General features: G+C 35.8%; 1 protein-coding gene across 3 annotated transcripts in view; it reads left to right on the top strand.

The window, feature by feature from the left end:
- LOC120625059 (proteoglycan 4-like) overlaps positions 1-19,755 on the top strand; it is a 61,198-nt gene that overhangs the window by 38,367 nt on the left and 3,076 nt on the right. For all 3 annotated transcript variants that reach the window (XM_039891969.1, XM_039891968.1, XM_039891970.1), the window contains exons 3-8: positions 9,613-9,663; positions 13,722-13,864; positions 16,072-16,290; positions 16,609-16,742; positions 17,874-18,053; positions 18,993-19,061. In XM_039891969.1, the coding sequence (XP_039747903.1) occupies positions 9,621-9,663; positions 13,722-13,864; positions 16,072-16,290; positions 16,609-16,742; positions 17,874-18,053; positions 18,993-19,061 (788 nt within the window). In that variant the 5' untranslated portion in view covers positions 9,613-9,620. The remainder of the gene's footprint in view (positions 1-9,612; positions 9,664-13,721; positions 13,865-16,071; positions 16,291-16,608; positions 16,743-17,873; positions 18,054-18,992; positions 19,062-19,755) is intronic.

Below are 19,755 nucleotides of genomic sequence, written 5' to 3' on the forward strand. Positions count from 1 at the left end.
AAAAAAATCATTGAATTGAGGAGGATACAAACGCTACTACATATTACACCCATCGTATTGCTTGTATTTTCATTGGCCCAATGAACAGTGCTTTGTTGAATGGAAAATTTTGTAACCACTTGTTTTTCTCTGACCATAAGACTCGGGGTTTTTTTTATAAACATACTAAAATGTCTTGTAAAATCTATGAACACTTTTGAGTACAACAGCATTAAAAGTAGATCTACTTTGCTTACAAGTATGAATAAGAAAAAGAGCATAGAAGTGAAATCTACATTTTATTGTGTACAATAATGACTTTATACTTATATATGAAACTGGACCATGAGATATACCGAGATACAATTAATAAATAAATGAGTGTAGACTTATTTAATTCTTAAATGGACAATAGATAGATATCTATTGATACCTAACTTAAATATTGTTCAATATCATTTACAAGGACTATGAACAAAGGAATTAAATAGAGCGACACGAATTTTGTTCAAACTTTAATAAATCTTATTTCCAGAAGCCTCTATTCTGTATTGCTAGTGGTGTCTTATAGTACCGAAACGTGATAGCTGGCTATGGGCCGGGCCTTATAAGAAAGCTTATAACACTCAGTGGGCAACGGAAAGAACGATGCTTGGAGTATCTCTTCGTAATAAACTCAGTAATAAGGAGATAAGTAAGACGGCCGAGTGGCACAGTGGGCAGCGACCCTGCTTTCTGAGTCCAAGGTCGTGGGTTTGATTCCCACAACAGTCTGGGTGTTTATCTTAATATTATAAGTATTTATGTGTATTATATTCATTAAAAAATATTCATTAACTATCTCAGTACCCATAACACAAGCTACGCTTACTTTGGGGCTAGATGGCGATGTGTGTATTGTCGTAGTATAAGTAGAAGAACCTAAGTCACCGCAGCTTAAAAAATCGCGATGTGGAGTAGCAGTGGTATTGACACATAGCTCGGAGATCAGATGTACGCTGGGGTCCCAAGTAGTGGTGGTAGACCGGCGTTCATAGAGGGTATGCACAGGGTATGCAGATGATATAAAATTAAGATTATCTCCAGTACAAGTCATAAATATATTAACAGTAACTCGTACTGGAGATTTTTTTCATTTTACATTGTCTGTTATGTGTATACGCTTAATGCATACCCTGTGCCCTCAGGCCTCAATGCACGCCACTGGGTAGACCCTTAATGAGATGGAAAGACATAATCAAATGAGACGCTAAAAACATCTTTTGTTATGGTTGTCACTGCGTATTATTTACGACAAAGTATATAAGTGGTGAAAGTATTGTTGGGTAGGACTTCGACTTCACTTTCGAGGTGGTGAGTACGAATCCTAGCTGACACCTCTAACTTTTCTAAGTTTTGTGCGGTAAAGAAAAACATGGTGAGGAAACCTGCATGCCTGACAGTTCACCATAATGTTCTCAAAGGAGTGTGGAGTCCACAAATCCGCACTGGACCAACGTGGTGGAATACGGCCAAAACCCTTCTCATTCTAAAAGAAGACCAGTGACATGCAGTGGGCTGGAAATGGGTTTATATGACGATGATGTATTTCACGTGCTTTGTTGTAGCATAGTATCCGTGACTCCATTTGACTTTAATTTTAAACATACTTTGTGTTGTTGTTACCCTGTAATTGTCTGGTTATTTCTCTAAAAGACTGAGTCGTTGAGTTCTATTCTCAAAAAAAGATGTCTTACAGATGTTTTTCTTAATAAAGAATAACTACTGTAATACCCCTTCGGCTTTTCCAACTAGTTTTGAACAGCAACACGCACACTGGACTGTCGATCGGGCAATATCGTTTTAATTAAATCAAAATATGGTTCTTAAAAAACTAAACCAAACCTCCAAATAATGGTTCCCACTCACGTAAGCTTTAGACAGTTATATAACGTGACGGACGGACCGACAAACGTGTTTTGCATGCGTCGGGGAACCTACATTAGTAGTGCGTTTGAAATAATGGTTGTCTGCCAGTTTGGATATTACTCGTTTGTTTTTAAGGTTAAACAATATTAACGTCGTAAAAATTACTTCCTCGATGGTGTTGGTAACCATGTGCTACCAGTCCTGGGTTCAATCCTTGGGTCGGGCCAAAATAGTTAGGTGTTAGAGATTTGAAGATTAGTAAGAAATGCTTTGGAAGCAGCATTTATTGAACAAAAAATAAGCTAATTTATCTTTTTATTAGACCGTACAAAATAGTACTTATTCAATGTAATATAAATAGTTCTTCTAAATAATACTTATACTTTGTAAAAATTTTTGTAATTAGCATCACTGCACCGGTTCAGAAAGCAGATTAAGCCCAACTCAAAATCGGACGAAAACGGACCAGAACAAGAAAGAAACAACCACGCAATTACTGATCAAAATTTAAGAGGACATATATTAGATGTGAGATGAAAGCGGAACCCGCATTTTCCAAGCAACCTGGCCATCAAGAAATAAATACACCTTGCACTAATAATAAATGAGTCTTAATACAACTCATGCGTATGTAAGCACTAAATTAACTACGGAATTAGGTTATGAAAGCGTATACTCAACACTTAGATGTTTGCACTTATCGCAGACACTAATTTTCGGATATCAAAAATCACATTAAAACGTTATCGCGAAGTCTAACGGGGTTTAAACACGGCCCCTCGTAAGTGAAGCCGAAGTCCTAGTCACTACGCTGTCACCGCTTTTCCTAATAATGTTAGTAGGGATTTACTCGATCATGCTTGAAATGTATGAATGAATCAGTGTGGACATAGATAATGTATGGAAGATGTAAGATTACATCCCACGTCGGTCCATCCACGCATCGCATCGTATGAAGCGCTCGGTGCAGTGAAAGTAGGCAGCGAAGCGCATCGCGGCGTGCCCAATATACACAGACGTCACGTTTTATTTTGATGTACATACATTATACAAGGTCATTAGGAAATGGGGTACTAAGACTGATGAGCAAAATCATGATGGGCAAAATCGAAGCGTCGGTAGAAGAAACAATTAATGGACTGGGATTACCAACGTTGCATAAATTTTCAGCTTGGCGAAAGACAGAAAATTATATCCGACCGTATCCGACCACAGCGACTCGTTCTAGCTATTTTGAGCGTACCTGATGTGCTCTCAAGTGACTGGCATAACCACTCTTTGTTTTAAATGTGCGATCACATTGACAGCACATCAGTACTCCACCAATGTAATACATGGCCGGCGATGGTCTGGCCTTTATCTCATTACGCCTAGCATCTTGCTCTGCGCGCCTTTTAACTTCAAACTCCGATACTTTTTTATTGGTGAGATGACAGAACACATCTAGTAGTTAAGAGGCACCAGAAGAAGAAAAAGAAAACAACACCTATTAGGATACAATTAGAACTTGATTTTGAAAAATGATAATAATTTACCAAAATATCACTTGCTACAACGGTGAAGGAAAACATCGCGAGGAAACCTGCAAACCTGAGAGTTATACGTAATGTTCATCATCCAGCGTAGTGGACTGTGGAGACTACGGTCTTTTCTTTATGGGAGGAGACCCGTGCCCTGTTGTGGGCCGGTAATGGGTTTATATGATAATGATATATTTCGCTTGCTTTGTAGTTGCATAGTATCCGTGACTCCATTTGAAAACAACATCTGGTTAGTAAAAAAAATATTTCAAACAACAAAATTGTAATAGTAGATAGCAAAAATAATATATACGAAGGGTGGTTTATTAAAAAAATAAATGAAGAAAAGTTAATACATATCGAACTACAATTTCTTTAGTAGTAGTACCAGAACTCTTTGTGACAGGGCTCATCTGGGATAGTACTAGTGCCATGCTTTTTCTAGCTACCCAGTAGCATTGTTGTTCTTCGGTTTGAAGGGCGAAAAGTTGTCGGCGTAATAACAGGCACACCTAGGCATAAGGTAAATGGCCGCAGGGCAGCTTTTTGTAGGACATGCTAGGAACGCATCCTGTTCCTTGCATGCCCTGCAAAGTGTTGTTCTGTTTATATTGATGGTTTTCCAATTACCAGCAGTTGGGCAATCTGCTTCGTAAACTATTGTAACTATGCAAAAACACTATACCACACATTATGCGTCCATAGAGGAGGTGAAAGGCTTAAAAAATCAATCAGACATTAAAACGTGAAGTAAGCCTGAAGAAAAGTTTTACGACAATGGAAGCATGCACCCGTCCGCACGCCAGCTACGTTGCTAGTATTCGACCTCGGCTCGGTTTAATTGGTTACAGACATTTGGTAATACGACCTGACGTAATGTTATACAAGTTTTAGTGCTATTGTTGTGTCAACAATGTAATATAAAGTAGTTGGCAGTCTCCATACAAGGTGGACAGTTGACTCCAGCTACTTTCAGGGACTGAAACTGACTGCATGATATCGTGGTCGTCGATCGAGCTATGTCCAGCAGTGAACGTCCAACTGTTGATTACAAATCAAATCAATACTTTATTTATTCATAAGCCTGTAGGCACTTTTGTAATGCGATGGTCAAAACAACACTCATTAACTAAAACTCACGCAATGAGGTTTCCAAACACGCCCTGCCATAAAAGCCCAGAACAACTGTGACTGGTATTCTTTTAAATATTACCATCTCACATTGTCTTTTAAAAATAAATGAAAAGCAATATTATATAGCTTACATTTCATTATTTCAAAATAATTAACGATCAGGTTCAAGCATGCTAAAGTGGCGACCCATGTAGGCCGATAAGGTTCGTGCGGCAGAACCTGGGTATCAACTAATGTTTAACGCTCTATCTATCTATATATATATCGCTCTGTCTATCCTTTGCATTCTCTTCTCGGTGGAATCAGCCGGTGGTAGAGTCACTACAAACCAATTGACTTGACGTTTCAAAAGTGCTTGAAATAAATGAATTTTGAATTGCGATTTTTTTAAATTGAATTCCTGCTGCTTCAGTATTTGGATTGCGATATTGGATGATAAACAAATTCGCTTCTCAGAAGGAATAACACGGTATGCATAAAACATCAGTGATTGAGGTAAAATAATTTATTAAAATCATTGCCAGAAAATGGACTAACAGAAAACTGTAATGTACTAACAGAAACACCTAATTTTATGGGCCCGATTCGAAAGTTAAAGATAGGATTTCATGATCCTTAAAACCATACCCGCTAAACCAACGATGCATCTAATATTAGATATGTATGGCCAGTTGAACCAGCGTATAAATAAAATGAAATAAAAATCAGTAAAGTTTCTTGGATGAAACATGTTGTGGTCTCCTAGTAAGCATCAATAGGATGTCAGCGGGCCTCTCTTTTCCTATGTCTTTGTGTGTATAGTGTGTTAATATAAATTTTAAAATACGTTTTTTCATTGATAATGTTACACTAGAACTCGTAACTAAACTAATTTCTGTAAAGGTAGTACCCGCATGAAATGGTACCAAGAATGCTGGCTGCATTTCCACGGTGAACAGCCAGGCTGATCCTTTGCTGATTAATTATTTTAAATATTAATCAATAAAAAAAGCATTTTAGTTTGTTTATAGCTTAGTGTCTTCAGGCAAGCTGTAAGAGTATTGTTACATTCAAAATAAGTTTTTAGGTATATGGCAATGTTTTTTTTAATGTTGTTATAAAGGGCGTATGTAGTAGTAAGCTGCTGATTTTAAACTTTGCATTACAAAGAATACATTAGGCAAATGAAACATAATGTCATGGCCGTGTCACTTAGCAAGCTACAAGTGATTTCAAAAACGAAGCAATAATCCTAGATTATTTGTATTTCAATTGAATAAATACACTTTTATAGTAGACTAGCTGTGCCCTGCAGTTTCACCCGCGTAGCCCACCAACCCTCATTGGAGCAATTTGTTGGGATAGCCCAGAACATAGGCTAGGGAAGAACATAGGGTTAAGAAACCTCCTTTCTGTTAGAGTACGTAGTTGGTATAAAATTCAAATTCATTTATTGCACACTACTATATTTTGATTACATAGTATGAAGTTCCAATGTATTTTTCGTCATCGGGCGTGCAACTATTACAAACGATTATTAAAAACCAAAGTTAATTATTTGAAAGTAGTAAATTAAATGTCATATTAATAATAATAATAATAATAAAATTCATTCGTATTATAAAATGTATGTTTCAAGAATTTACCTTTATAAATAATTAAATTGTTTAGTTGATGATGAACCATAAATGTTAATTTACCAAGGTTGAGTTGTTTATGTCAAAACCTTCCTGTCACATCTAATACCTTTCACTAATCCAAACACCTTGTCAGGAAACTCCATAATTATACTTTGCATACATATATAATGTATACTATGGTATAAATTTGCAAATCTAGATGTTACCAGGGTTGTCAATATATCTGGGCTTAATCCTAATATTATATATCCGAAAGTGTGTTTACTCATGTTTGGCCTAACCGCTACACATCTTGATGTCATTTGGCAAATATATAGCTTGCATCATAGGGATGGGTATTGGATACTTTTTATCCTGGAAAACAATCCATTCCCGTGGGATTTAAACAAAATAACCACTGATGTTTTCAATATTTTCCATATACATACCTACATCCTGCAGGTGACAGCTACATAGGTTATTATGTTTTTACCTACTCTTGGAGCTAATATCTAATTTTGATGATTTTTAAAATCCATATATAAATCTCGGAACCGACAGGATTTGAAGCTGCGACTCTCTTGCAATCGACTTTACATAGGATACTGTTTATCTCAGGAAAACGATTTCCTTGATTTTTTCTGAATTATTTCCTCCAAGATGTGATCTATCAATGTATATAATATCATTACAATCTATGCATTGGTTAATTCGAATATAGATGACAAATCAACAAACAGACACTTTGCATTTACAATATTACTATGGAATGAAAACTGTCATGTGACAGCCCTACGGTATGTGGCTGCTCCGACGACGTCGTGGGTCGATGACCTTGCATTGTCCTTGCCTGTACTTTTACTATTATTGTAATATGTCTGCAACGGGTTTCTTATTATGGATATAATCTTATTTTGTTGCCTAGCGATATCCAACAAATGCATCTTAGGCCCTTTTTCACTAAACCTAGAAAGCGCTTAAATCGGATGCCTAATGATTTGGGTTATGCTTACGGGAAAAAAAAGTTACGAAACCGATGAGGCGCGTGCGTAATGTTTAGCGAACTCGTAAAATGACACTACATTTTGAATTCGAGTTCTTACGTAATTTTCATTTCGGTATATAAATGTTTTTAAAGTTGTTATAGAGAGACAAACTCGCACCGTAATGGTCGATTGAAATCATTTTTTTTATTTATTCTGTTCTGTTTTTTTTTATCGAATTTTTCGTCTTAAAATGTAATTTCTGAAACCAAAAATTTTATTTTCGCCAATAGAATAAAAAACATTCAAAATGGCTTATTAAACATAAATTTTGTTACAGAACTATGGGACTTAATTCCACAAAAAAAAAACAACAAAATATGCTGAAATAAAAACGCATCTATGTTTTCCTTATGGCTTCAATAAAGCTTGTAATAAATCTATTTGAAGCAACAATTTAAATAAATAAATAAATATACTACGACAATGCACACATTGCCCTCTCGCCCCAAACTAAGCGTACCTTGTGAAATATAATAATAGACACAAATACTTATAATATACATGCAATAAAAAACATTCATGTTCAAACATTTTCCAGTTGTGGAAAACGAACCTTGGACTCTGAAAGAAGGTTCGCTGCCCACTGCGCTAATCGGCCATCAATATTATAGATTTCGAGTTTGTCCATTGAAAGCTCCCTTGCTAAATGCTTGCTAAATGATCTGCTCTAAAGTAGAATGTCGGGAAAGATCCTGGTTAACCACAGTCACGCGAACCATGCCCTGTGAAACCATAGTACGCTGAATATTATTGTTGATTTGACTTGATCTACGATCCTTTCTAAATTCAATAAATGGCATTTACTTTCAACTATGCAGTTTCAAGGTTACCTTAAAACATATCACGATTGATTTAAACATAGCAGGATATGTGCATATTTTACTCGAAACATCTTCAATTCACGATATTTACGAACGCTTTACCACTAATGCCGATGATAAAAAAGCAATGTGTCTTGGTATTAGACTATATGACTATTCTGTAAAAAAGTAGCATAGTATTATAAAGTCAGCGGCTTCCATCATTATGATGATGAAAGAAGTAAACGGCATCATAATATAAACTGATTGATTCTCAAAGGCGTGTGGAGTCCACCTCTACACACTTTTGAGAACATTATGGAGAACTCTCAAGCATGCCGGTTTCCTTAAGATGTTTTCCTACACCGAAAACAAAGTTGGAGTTCCTCACGATGTTTTCCTTCAACGAAATCAAAGTTAAACCTTACCAAAGTTAGAGGTGCGTGCTGGGATTGGAACTCGACCCCCTGTAATGAAGTTGATAAGAAGCTATGTCAATAAGTAGCGAGGATAAAACTCACGCGGGTAAAGTCACGTGCAGGCCTAATAGACTATTATAGTGTTTCTTACAATCTAATAGTAATTTGCGTCATTATATTTCATTGTTTAAATTCAGCTTGACTCTTTGTTTGGAACAATAAAAAAACTGCAATTGTATACAACAATGGCCATTAATGTTAGGTAATACGCACTAAAATGGCATAACAGATGGGTCGTGGGATGTGTGTTCTAAGTTGGCTAAGATATAAGTTTATTGCACACTACCAGAAGACCCGCAAGCGGTATAAAGAGTTAATGGACATTAAGCTGCTTTAATTAGTGACAACCGAACATTGAACTGATTATTATACGTGTACCCCACTCTGGCGCAGTGGCGAGAGCTTTGGTCTTACAATTGCGGTTCCTGGTATTGATCCCCCGCGAGAAATATTGCAGTCAAGACCAAACCTGAGCGGGAAAAACATTGTTTTTAGAATATTTAAGTAAATATATTATAGGCTAACAATTTGAATTTCTTAATAATAATACTATCCCTATCCCTATCCCTATCCCTATCCCTACTAATATTATAAATGTCAATGTAAGTTTGTTTGTTACGCTTTCACGCAAAAACTACTTAACCGATCCTCATGAAACTTTGTACACATATTCTTGGAAGTGTTAAAAGTAATATAGGATATTTTTTATCCCGACGTTAAGCTCGGTTCCTTTGGGAAAGGGGATGAAAGTGTTTGACGATTTTACACCATAATTCCGACAAATTACATCCGATTTAAATAATTATTTTTGTACTATAGAGGTTATAATATGTGTTTAATTTTGCGCAAACTGTGGTTGGAGGTAAAGGACAGAACTCCTCAGCGGACAGCAGCAAACCCCTCATTTAAGGCTTAGCGATACTGAATGCTTTAATTTTTTTAGAACTAGAACTAAATGGAATACTACATCAAAAAACTAAATCAAACGCAGACGAAGTCGCGGGCAACAGCTAGTATATTATATATTAGTATTCGATTACTTTAATTATCAAATATATAAAAGCAATCGAGAATGGATAATAAGATAGCATATTGAAATTCTACGCAATTGAGTCGCAATATTAATATTCGGGTGTTGTTTGTTACAGGTTACACAATGAAGCGATCTCGGCACCGATGGCTTGGCATTGGATTATTTTGTAAGTATCTTCAAGTTTTTCACTTTTGGTATAAAAAAGATTCAAAAACTTATATGCAACAAAATACAAAGAAACAATACGAGAAAACCAAGCTACTTAGTGCTATGCTTGGAGTGCCTCTGTTCAATCAAATCAGGTAATTAGAAAATCCGTAGAAGAATTCGAACTACCGACATAGCTCAACGAGTCGCGAAGCTGAATTGACAATGGGCGGGACTCATATCTCGAACGACCCCCCACTAATTCAAATTCAAATTTAAATTTCTTTATTCATGTAGGCCTATCACAGGCACTTATGAAGCGTTCATATATATATGTTCACATAATTGTAAGGGGATGGGATTTTATCGTTCAAGTAATCCTTAATATTATAATAGGATTTTTCTGTAAGCTTACGTTTTATATAAACTTTGAACTTGTTGAGAGACATCTCAAAGATTTCATTTGGTCGTTTGTTATAAAATAATATACAATTGCCCTTAAATGTATTAGCAATTTTGTGTAGCCTAGTAAACTGCACAACGAGTTTAGTTTTGCTCCTAATATTAATATTGTTACAGTCCATTTTCTTTTTAAATTTTGTTATATTTTTATGGAAGCTTAGACGAAATAAAACTAATTGCAGGAGGTACACAAGACCGCAGCCGTTGGAAATTCCTTAAAAAAGACCTATGTCCAGCATTAGACGTCCTGTAGTTGAGATGATGATGTGTGAGTGGCCTTCGACCGTTTGATTTGTTGATGAAGCCTCTGAGCATTGAGCGATCCACCCCTATGCACACATCACCAGCACGTTGACAGTGAATCGGAGTACCACAGTTTTTTCATCCATATTTTACCTCTTTAAAGCATGCAAATCACTTTATTGCAAGTAAAACATAAAATAATACATATAACAAAAAAAGCAACAATAACAAATAACGAATACTACAGTTTTTTTATCTATATTTTACCTCTTTAAAGAGTATAAGAAACACTTTATTGCACGCAAAACATAAAATAACACAGATAACAAAAAAAGCAAGAATAACAAATAAATTAAAGGTTAGGCTTGCAAAAGTGGCCTTATTGCTGCAAGCAATCTCTTACGGGCAATCTTTGAATGACAGAATATGTGGCAAGAGCTAGATTTCCAGAATAAAAAGGAGCCTATGCTACTTTCTGTTTAATCCTTTAGAAAGGCACTTATGAGTATACATACATTGGCCAACTAAAGCAATTCATATCGAAGTTGGTACCTTAAGGATGGCAAACGGACAGGCTGCCTATCGAGTGATCCTGTGAGGGTTTGCTACACCATTATGAAATTTGGAATCTTAAAAATTGCACGGAACCCTCAATTTATGAGGTAAAACCGCACTTCACAGCATTCAAGATAAGTTTGTATTACGTAAACACGGCCTCCGAATGATATGTGACCTTGTTTCTGTAATTTACCGCTTTGACATTTTTACTTCTAAACGATTTCCTCTAAAATTAACTTTGATATTAGATTCGCGTTTAAATTACAGATTAGATTACGATTTATTAACAAAAGATCTTAGGTTATACAAACGCCAATTTAGTTAAAATTGGTTCATAGTTGAATAATAGGATTTCACAAACAATTGACTCCTTTACTTCTATACTGATATTATTGAGAGGTAAAATGTTTGTTTATTTGTAATTATGAAACTGCTGGACCGATTTTAATTATCCTTTCATCGTTAGAAAGCTATTTTATAGACTGTATGATGAGATTTCGGCCTGAAATAACGGTTATAAAAACGGTTTCCTGGCTTAATCAGAGATATGTGGCAAAAAAAATAGGGGTAATTCTTCAGATATTCTTATAAAAATAAATTGGATGTAGTTTTTATAAAGAACTTTTCAATTAAGTAAATCTCTAAAAATAACTGTTTTTTTTAAATCTAGCCCTTACATTTTTAACTCGAGATAACTTCTTCATTGAATATCCGATTGGAATGAATTAAAATGAATTTTAGTTCTATCCTTGAAGATAAGACTATTTACTTGAATAAGAATTCATACTGCGATACAAATTTAACCTACTTTTGTTCTTACCGGCGAGCTTACAAATTTTGGAGCACCAAAGCTGCTGTTACAGTTTATATAGCTTCACTATGATAGTAAGATATATTCTTCCGCGGACTTTTTGTAGCTAATACATATATAATGAGTACTTCAATAATGTAGTTCATAACTTTTATTTATCATTAATAGTTTTCTCAGCGCACGAATTTTATAGGCAAAATTCTGCTACTAATTTCTTAAGGTGCTTCAACTTTTTTGAAAATTGATTATATGTGCCTATGTTACTTCGTGTTAGTTTCGCTTTGTTTTGGCGAAGAAATGTTTAAAATCAGTCCAGTACTTTCGGATCCAATTCGGTACAAACAAACCAACAAATCTTTCCTCTTTTTAATATTAGTATAGATGGCAATCAAATTTAGAAACGTGCAATTATAACATATACCTAGCGGTTTATAACAGCAATATAAGCAATATAAAATGTGGTTGAAATTAGTTTTACAATAATTAGTTTTGTTAGGAAAACATCAAAATGTCACTCCGTTCATAAATCCTTGAATTTTGATGAGTTCTAGAATTGATTTTTGATGAGTTGAAATGTTCTAGTAGAAGTTTAAATATATGGTTATTTATTATTGATATAATGGAAACTTCTTGGGTTTTTTTTTTTTTATATATCCCGCTGGTGGGAAATGCATTTACGCATCCTAGTCTGGAACTACATTCCGGTGCCGAACCGTAGTTCCAGCCCCGGTATGTAGGACTCCTGGGCTGTGGCGATACCCAGACTACCCACTAAAAACCACCAGCGGTAACTTCTTGGGTTTGATTTCACTGATTTTTATTGACCAAGCGCAACTAGGTTTTATAACGATTTCATCATTTTTATCCATTACACTATAGCACGGCTAGCATGGGTAGGAGTCAATTTTATCGCCGGGGAAAAGATAAAAATGTATCTTCTTCCGAAGCTTTATCAACTCTTAGAGCATTGTCGCACAAGTGGAAAAAATATCAAAAAAATATATGTGTATAAACGGGGGTAAACTTCTCCTATTCCCTATTCCCGTGCTTAAGCACGACACATTAACTAGCCCTTGTCGAAATAGTCCTTGTCAGGAGATATAATTTTTGTCTCCTGCCTGTTCTAGCCCGGCTGGGTGCGGGTGTCTTCTCAGAATAAGAAGGGCCGCGCTGGGCGGATTGGTAAACTTCACATACCTTTGAGAAAATTATGGATAAATTTCAGGCATGCAGGTCTTTTCACGACATTTTCAACGTTGAAGACTGGCCCGCCTGACGCCCAGCATGGTGATTATGGCCTATGGGTAGATCCTCCCATCGGGAGAAGCCTTTAGTCCAGCATTGGACAGCTATTGACGTGTAAGGGGATAATTAACGGGCGCAAGTAGTCATCTTTTAAACCACAAAAAACTCAATTAATTTAATTGAGTTTTCACACCTTTTTTCCTTATTTTATCGAAATCTCGAGTCATTGAACGATTTCTTGTAAATCGACCGAATTTTTTAATAAACCCAAGGTTATTACTGTATGCCATTAAGCACACGAGTGTTTGTCGATATTTTGTTGGGTATTTTCGCTAGGTTTTATTATTAATGTCAAGGTTTTTTGGTTCAGACCTGTTTTTAGTGTTTGTATTTACCTCCTTGCTTAGATTTTATTTTATTGGCAGGGGCCAATGGCAATTTGGGAATTTACAATACGATTTTTGATGACCTGTGGATTTAAGTGGCAGACTCCGGGTATGATTCCCGGGCATTTTGGGCATCCCGCAAATTTTTTTTGGTCTGGTCTGGTGGGAGGCTTCGGTCTATATATTCTGTATATTGTTAATTTTATATTGTCCACCAATCTGGTCAAAACTGGGCCAGCGTGGTGGACTACGGCGCCCCTTGTCATTGTAGCAGGAGACCCGTGCCGTGCCCGTGCCGTGCCCGTGTAGGCCGGCGATGACTTGAAATGATGATGATGATTATGATAGATAATGTATATTATCGCATTCCAGGTGTAGCGCTCGCAATTCTGACAGCGGATGTGCCCACCACTTCCGCGGCTCGCGCCACGTCACTCATCTTCGCCAAGAGTACCACCACCACTTCCACAGCAGCTCCTGAGGAGGAGCCCACGGGATCAGAAGATGAGACTCAGGTAATCTTAAACATAAATAGTAAAGCTGGAAAGTTAATAAATTGGTAATTAAAATGGTAAAGTCCAAATTTTAATCTTTATAAAAATTCTGGTTAGAATTTTGGCGTTCTAGTCTAAGATGGTAGTGGGCTAAGTTTTTATTTGCGACCGTTGCTTATCTAAGTAAACCACCCTGTCGACTAAGACAATCCGCAAAAAGATTTAGAGTTCCGCAAGGTGATTACGTATCTCACGACAGACTTACGACAGGCGTAAATCTTTCAAACACTGCTGTCAAACGTCGCTTTTTAACAGCGGATACGATGCCACCTAGAAAACGTTTGGGGTATGTGTTTAAACTATCTTCCATACCGCATCAGATGAACCCGCTAAACATTTTAGACTCCATCAAAAAAAATCAATAAATAAATCAATAAATATACTACGACAATACACACATCGTCATCTAGCCCCAAAGTAAGCGTAGCTTGTGTTATGGGTACTAAGATGACAGATGAATATTTTTATGAATAATATACATAAATACTTAGAATATACATATAAACACCCAGACACTGAAAAACATTTATTCTCATCACACAAACATTTTCCAGTAGTGGGAATCGAATCCACGGCCTTGGGCTCAGAAAGCAGGGTCGCTGCAAACTGCGCCAATCGGCCGTCCAATAGTGAAAAGGCATCTTCTAGGCAAGCGCGCTCCACATTAGGCTGCATCATCACTTACATACACATAAAACAATGTCTATAACATTTTTGGAGTTAACGCCGTCAGATATAGATACAAGATTTAAAAAAAAATATATGATATATAACACATGGAGGAAATATAAAACCCACCAACCTTGATACCGAGTTGGATTCCGAATAATTTCCTGTTCGATTATAACCGTTGCACCACTTCCGGTATTTTCTTTTGCCTTCAGTAGGTAACATTGTTTGTCGAGCAATTAATAACGGAGTAGTTGTATTTAATTAATTAATAATAATTCATTAGGGCATATGTTAGTTTTTTTTTATTCACCTACAAGTTGATTGCAATCTCACCGCTGGTGATGATACAGTTGGTTGTCAGCGCGAACATTGGAAGAACGTGTGTGCATGTAACCTTTACGCGCGATTGAAGTAAAACTTTTATTATAATTTATTGATAATAAAGTAAAATGTTCCTGGGACTCAGCCATTTCATTTAATATTCAGTATTTCATTTTATATTCTATTTCAATTTCATGAATATCACTCTAACATTTTATAAATATTTTAATTTGTTAAATAGAATAATTGTGAGTAGAAATTTGAAGGTTTGATCAGCACATGTCAATAGGTATTACCTGGTCATTGAATATTATGGAATGTCGATATCGTTAGAAAATTTATTAATAATTATAAATTTAGAGAGTTTTAAAGAGTTTTCTTTAACTGTTTTTTTTAATTTTTCTTCACTTTGCTATTCACAATTGATCCGTTTGAATACTATAGGAAATAAATAATCTAAATTCAAATACCTAAATTCTCCATATCTGTCCATCCGTTCTCGAGTTTTAGTGAGACTAGAGAACAGTAATTCATTTATATGTATATGGATAGATTATCTTGTATTTAACCTATTCTAACTACTATGTACCATCTCTACTTTTCTACTATTATAATAACTGCAAAAGTGTATCTGTTGTTTTGTTTATTCGTTACCCCGGTTTAGTGAAGTCCGCGTTCGAGCCCCGGCACGTACCATGGACTTTTCGGAGTTATGTGTTTAATTTACGCAACTGAAATGTCACTTGCTTTAAACGGTAGAGGAAAACATTGTAAGGCAACCTGCATTTCTGAAAGTTCTCCATAATGTTCTCAACGGCGTGTGAAGTCTCGCACTTAGCCATTGCGGTAGACTTCGGCCTAAACCCTTCTCATTCTGTGAGGAGACCCGATGATATTCCTCTAATTATGGCGGATTATATGGAAAACTAACTGGCAACGTAGTCCGCGTTTGTTGCGATTTTTTAAAACTCATTATATTTAATTGTTTCAAACACACGTAACTTCGAAAAGTTAGAGGTGCGTGCTTGAACTCGGTCCCCCGTAGGCCGCAAGTAAAGCCAAAGTTCTAACCACTAGGCTATATAATATTTGCCAAGTGTGCATTGGTGAGCTGGACATAGGAAACAAAAATATAAACAAACAAATAGACACACTTATCTTTACTTTTATTCCAGGTGGACCCCACAGCTGAAACAGCAGATAACACAACCTCAAAATACACAGGGATACCCCAAATCGACTACGTCCTCGACCCCAATCTACCACGGGAGCTAAACGGTTACAACTTATCAGAATATCCTTTCTTTGAGAGTGTACCTCCTCCGGAGACCATGGACTTCAAATGTGATGGACTACACGACGGTTTCTATGCTTCAGTTCCAAATAAATGTCAGGTGAGAACCTATACAAAAAGCTATTGAGAAATAGACAAAATTGTCATAAAAATACGCAGTGACAACCATATCAGCTAGTTATTTTAAACTATAAAAAGGTCTTAGATATATTATAAAAAAATTCAAACAAACGATAACATGCTCACGCATACACCTTAATGTAATAACAACTTACTTTTTACGTCGATTTCAGTTTCTCCCTTCCACTTATTAGAACAGCGCTTAACACTGTGCCATCGATGACGACACAATAGTTCCATATGTAATAAAAACAGTGCATCTATATCTCTGAAAAATGATTTAATTCTCAACTTCCAGGTCTACCACCACTGCCTCTTCGGCACCAGGTACGACTTCTTGTGCGCCAACTACACAGCCTTTGATCAGAAGACCTTCATCTGCCAGTTCGTATCGGAGGTTGACTGCAAGAATTCGCCTGATTATTTCCACAGGTATCTTCTTTCTTATTATGATATTACGATACAAGAATTCGATTTTTACAGTTCTCAGGACGGCACTTCGAATGCTCATTACTCCAAATTAATCCACCAAAATCACAATCCTCAAAATAGAAAATCTTTTTTTTTACATAATAATCCGATTTGTAAGAATAGCTGGAAGCGACTTACCATCACACCACGCACTGTACGGAATTTATTAATAAACTAAGATTGGGTTGGTAACGCAGTGCAAAAAATAATGCATAATTATTTTTTGCGCTGCATAATATATATATATATATATATATATATATATTATTATAGTTATTATATAATATATATATATATATATTAAAGTTATATATTTTATTCATATATTTGTATAATTTTTAAATCTTATTGATTGCACCCTACCTCTTTTCTATGTTTTTTCCTTTTATGCCTTTGGTTGCCTGGAAGAAATCGCTATGTAGCGATAAGTCCACCAAATTGTACTCTCTTGCTCTGTATTTATATCTCTGTAACTACTTTTTTTCTTTAATGTACAATTAAAGTGTATTCATTCATAATTGTTTCCGCGTTATGCCACATTTATTCAGGGGTTCGAGCAACAAGAAACAGCGCCTAGCGAAATCAAATAGCAAGGGTGGGCAAGCGCAAAATAGCGGATGAAAGTTCTTATGGGGAAAAAAATACTGAACTGAAAAAGTCAAAGTCAAAAATATCTTTATTCAAGTAGGCCCATGGGTTGCACTTTTGATGCATACATAAGAATTACACGGTAGTTAGATGATGGCGATAACCACATTCGTAAACTTAAAACTAAAGCTACGAGGGTTCCAAACGTGTCCTGGTCTAAGAAAAAGCCCATAACAAACTTAGCCGGGTGTTTTTTTTGTTATCACCATCTCACAATGTAATTTAAAATTATTAGAAGAGCAACCGAAACCGAACCGAAAGATGGTTAGAGCAATAATTCACACCCAAGCTTTTTAATCTATTACGTAGTCCTTTATACTATAATAGGACTTTTCTATAAGCTTACGTTTAATACAAACTTTGAACTTTTTAAGAGACATCTCCAGATTCATCTGATTTACTTAGGAAACCGCTATGAACTGATACAATATTTGTGATTTTCAGAAACGAAGCCCTCTACAAGTCCGCGTCGACCGAAGCTCCGTCCACCACCAGCACCACCACGACCACCACCACTACTACCCCCCGTCCCCCGCGCCCCGGACGCCGTCGTCCCAATCCCCGCTATGACTACTACGACGATGATTATTACTATCCTAGGGATGATTACGATTATGAAGAGAGGTTAGTTTTGCGAGTTTATGCAATTTTAATTTACGTTTATATTATTTTTCACTGATCTTAGTGATGTACCTAAAAGCTTAATACTTTATTTATTTATTTATTTTTTTATTTATTTGGTATCTATGACCCATCACTACGCACTACACTATAACATAAATAGAATAATTAATAACTAAACTAAATAAAAAAAAAAAACTTACATTAAATATAAAGAAATAAAAAAGTAAAAGTAAAAAAAAAAAAAAGAAAGTAAAAAAAAGTAAAAGTTTTCTTTTGAAAGTAAGTTAATATATTTTTGACGGCGGTGTGGGCAGAAACCCTGCTTTCTGAGTCCAAGGCCATGGGCTCGATTTCCACAACTGGAAAATGTTTGTGTGGTGAACAATACTGTTTATCAGTGTCTGGGTGTTTATATATATATATATATTTATATATATATATATATATATATATATATATATATATTATAAGTATCTATGTATATTTATCTATTATCTATCAACGTACACCTTATATTACCATAAAATAAGTCAATGTCAGGGTCATTATAAACATGAAATTAAGAATACGTGAAACATGGATAATGAAATAATTAAATCTGTTCTTAGTTTTGGTTAAAAGTACGTGTAGAATCTTTTTATGTCTAGGTAATCATAAACTTTTGTTTTCTTCAGCGACCCTGCTTTCTGAGTCCAAGGCTGTGATTTCGATTCCCTCAACTGGTGAATGAATGTTTTTTAGAGTCTGTGTGTTATAAATATTTATGTATATTATTCATAAAAACATTTACCAGTCGTCTTAGTACCCATAACAAAAGCTGCGCTTGCTTTGTGGCTAGATGGCGATGTGTGTTTTATCGTAGTATATTTATTTATTCATTATTTTAAGTTATATTCGTGATAAATTATAGTATAATAAAACTCTTCATTTATATTTCAGAGGCGGTAGAAGAAATAGACCACGCGCTAGACCCGGCAAAAGAAGACCAGTCGACGAATATGATGACAGGTTTGTATTAACAAAACGTTATAAAGTTCAAACTCAAAAACTCACCTTAACTTAAAAAAATCTTTAACGAGGAACACTGAACACAATGAACCTGGCGGAGCGTGCGAGCGAGCGCTGTGGTTTTAAGTTGGAACTCCCGGGTTCGATTCCCGGCAGGTGAAATTTGGGAAATCACAATTTCTGAAATTTCTCTGGTCCAGTCTGATAGGAAGTTTCAGCCGTAGCTGGTTACCTCCCTACCGACAAAGATGTTAAGCTAAGCGATTTAACGTTTCGGTAAGATTTTGCGTAGTTACCGATTAGGGGTGTGACTGCCATACACCCTACACATATAGTAGGTAAGCCTGCCATTATATTAGATTGCATCATCACTTTTTACCAGGCAAGGTTGCAAACAAGGGCTAACCATTTTCATATGTAAAAGTCAGAATATGGAACACTTAAGCATATTTCGTTGTGTAATTCGACTTTAAACTACACAATGTTCTTTGTTTTGGTGAAACTTGCTTAAAGAGCGTATTTTTTCGAAGCTGGGAAGTACTTCGTTTAATATAAACTAGCTGACCCGTGAAACTTCGTTGCACCAAATCGGTTATTACCGGAAAACACAAATAAAATGACATTTTCTAAAAATGAATCCTTGCTAGATCGATTTATCGCCCCCTGTATACTAAATTTCATGAAAATCGTTGGA

The sequence above is a fragment of the Pararge aegeria genome, chromosome 7 (genome assembly GCF_905163445.1).
Source record: "Pararge aegeria chromosome 7, ilParAegt1.1, whole genome shotgun sequence".
Lineage (NCBI taxonomy): Eukaryota > Metazoa > Arthropoda > Insecta > Lepidoptera > Nymphalidae > Pararge > Pararge aegeria.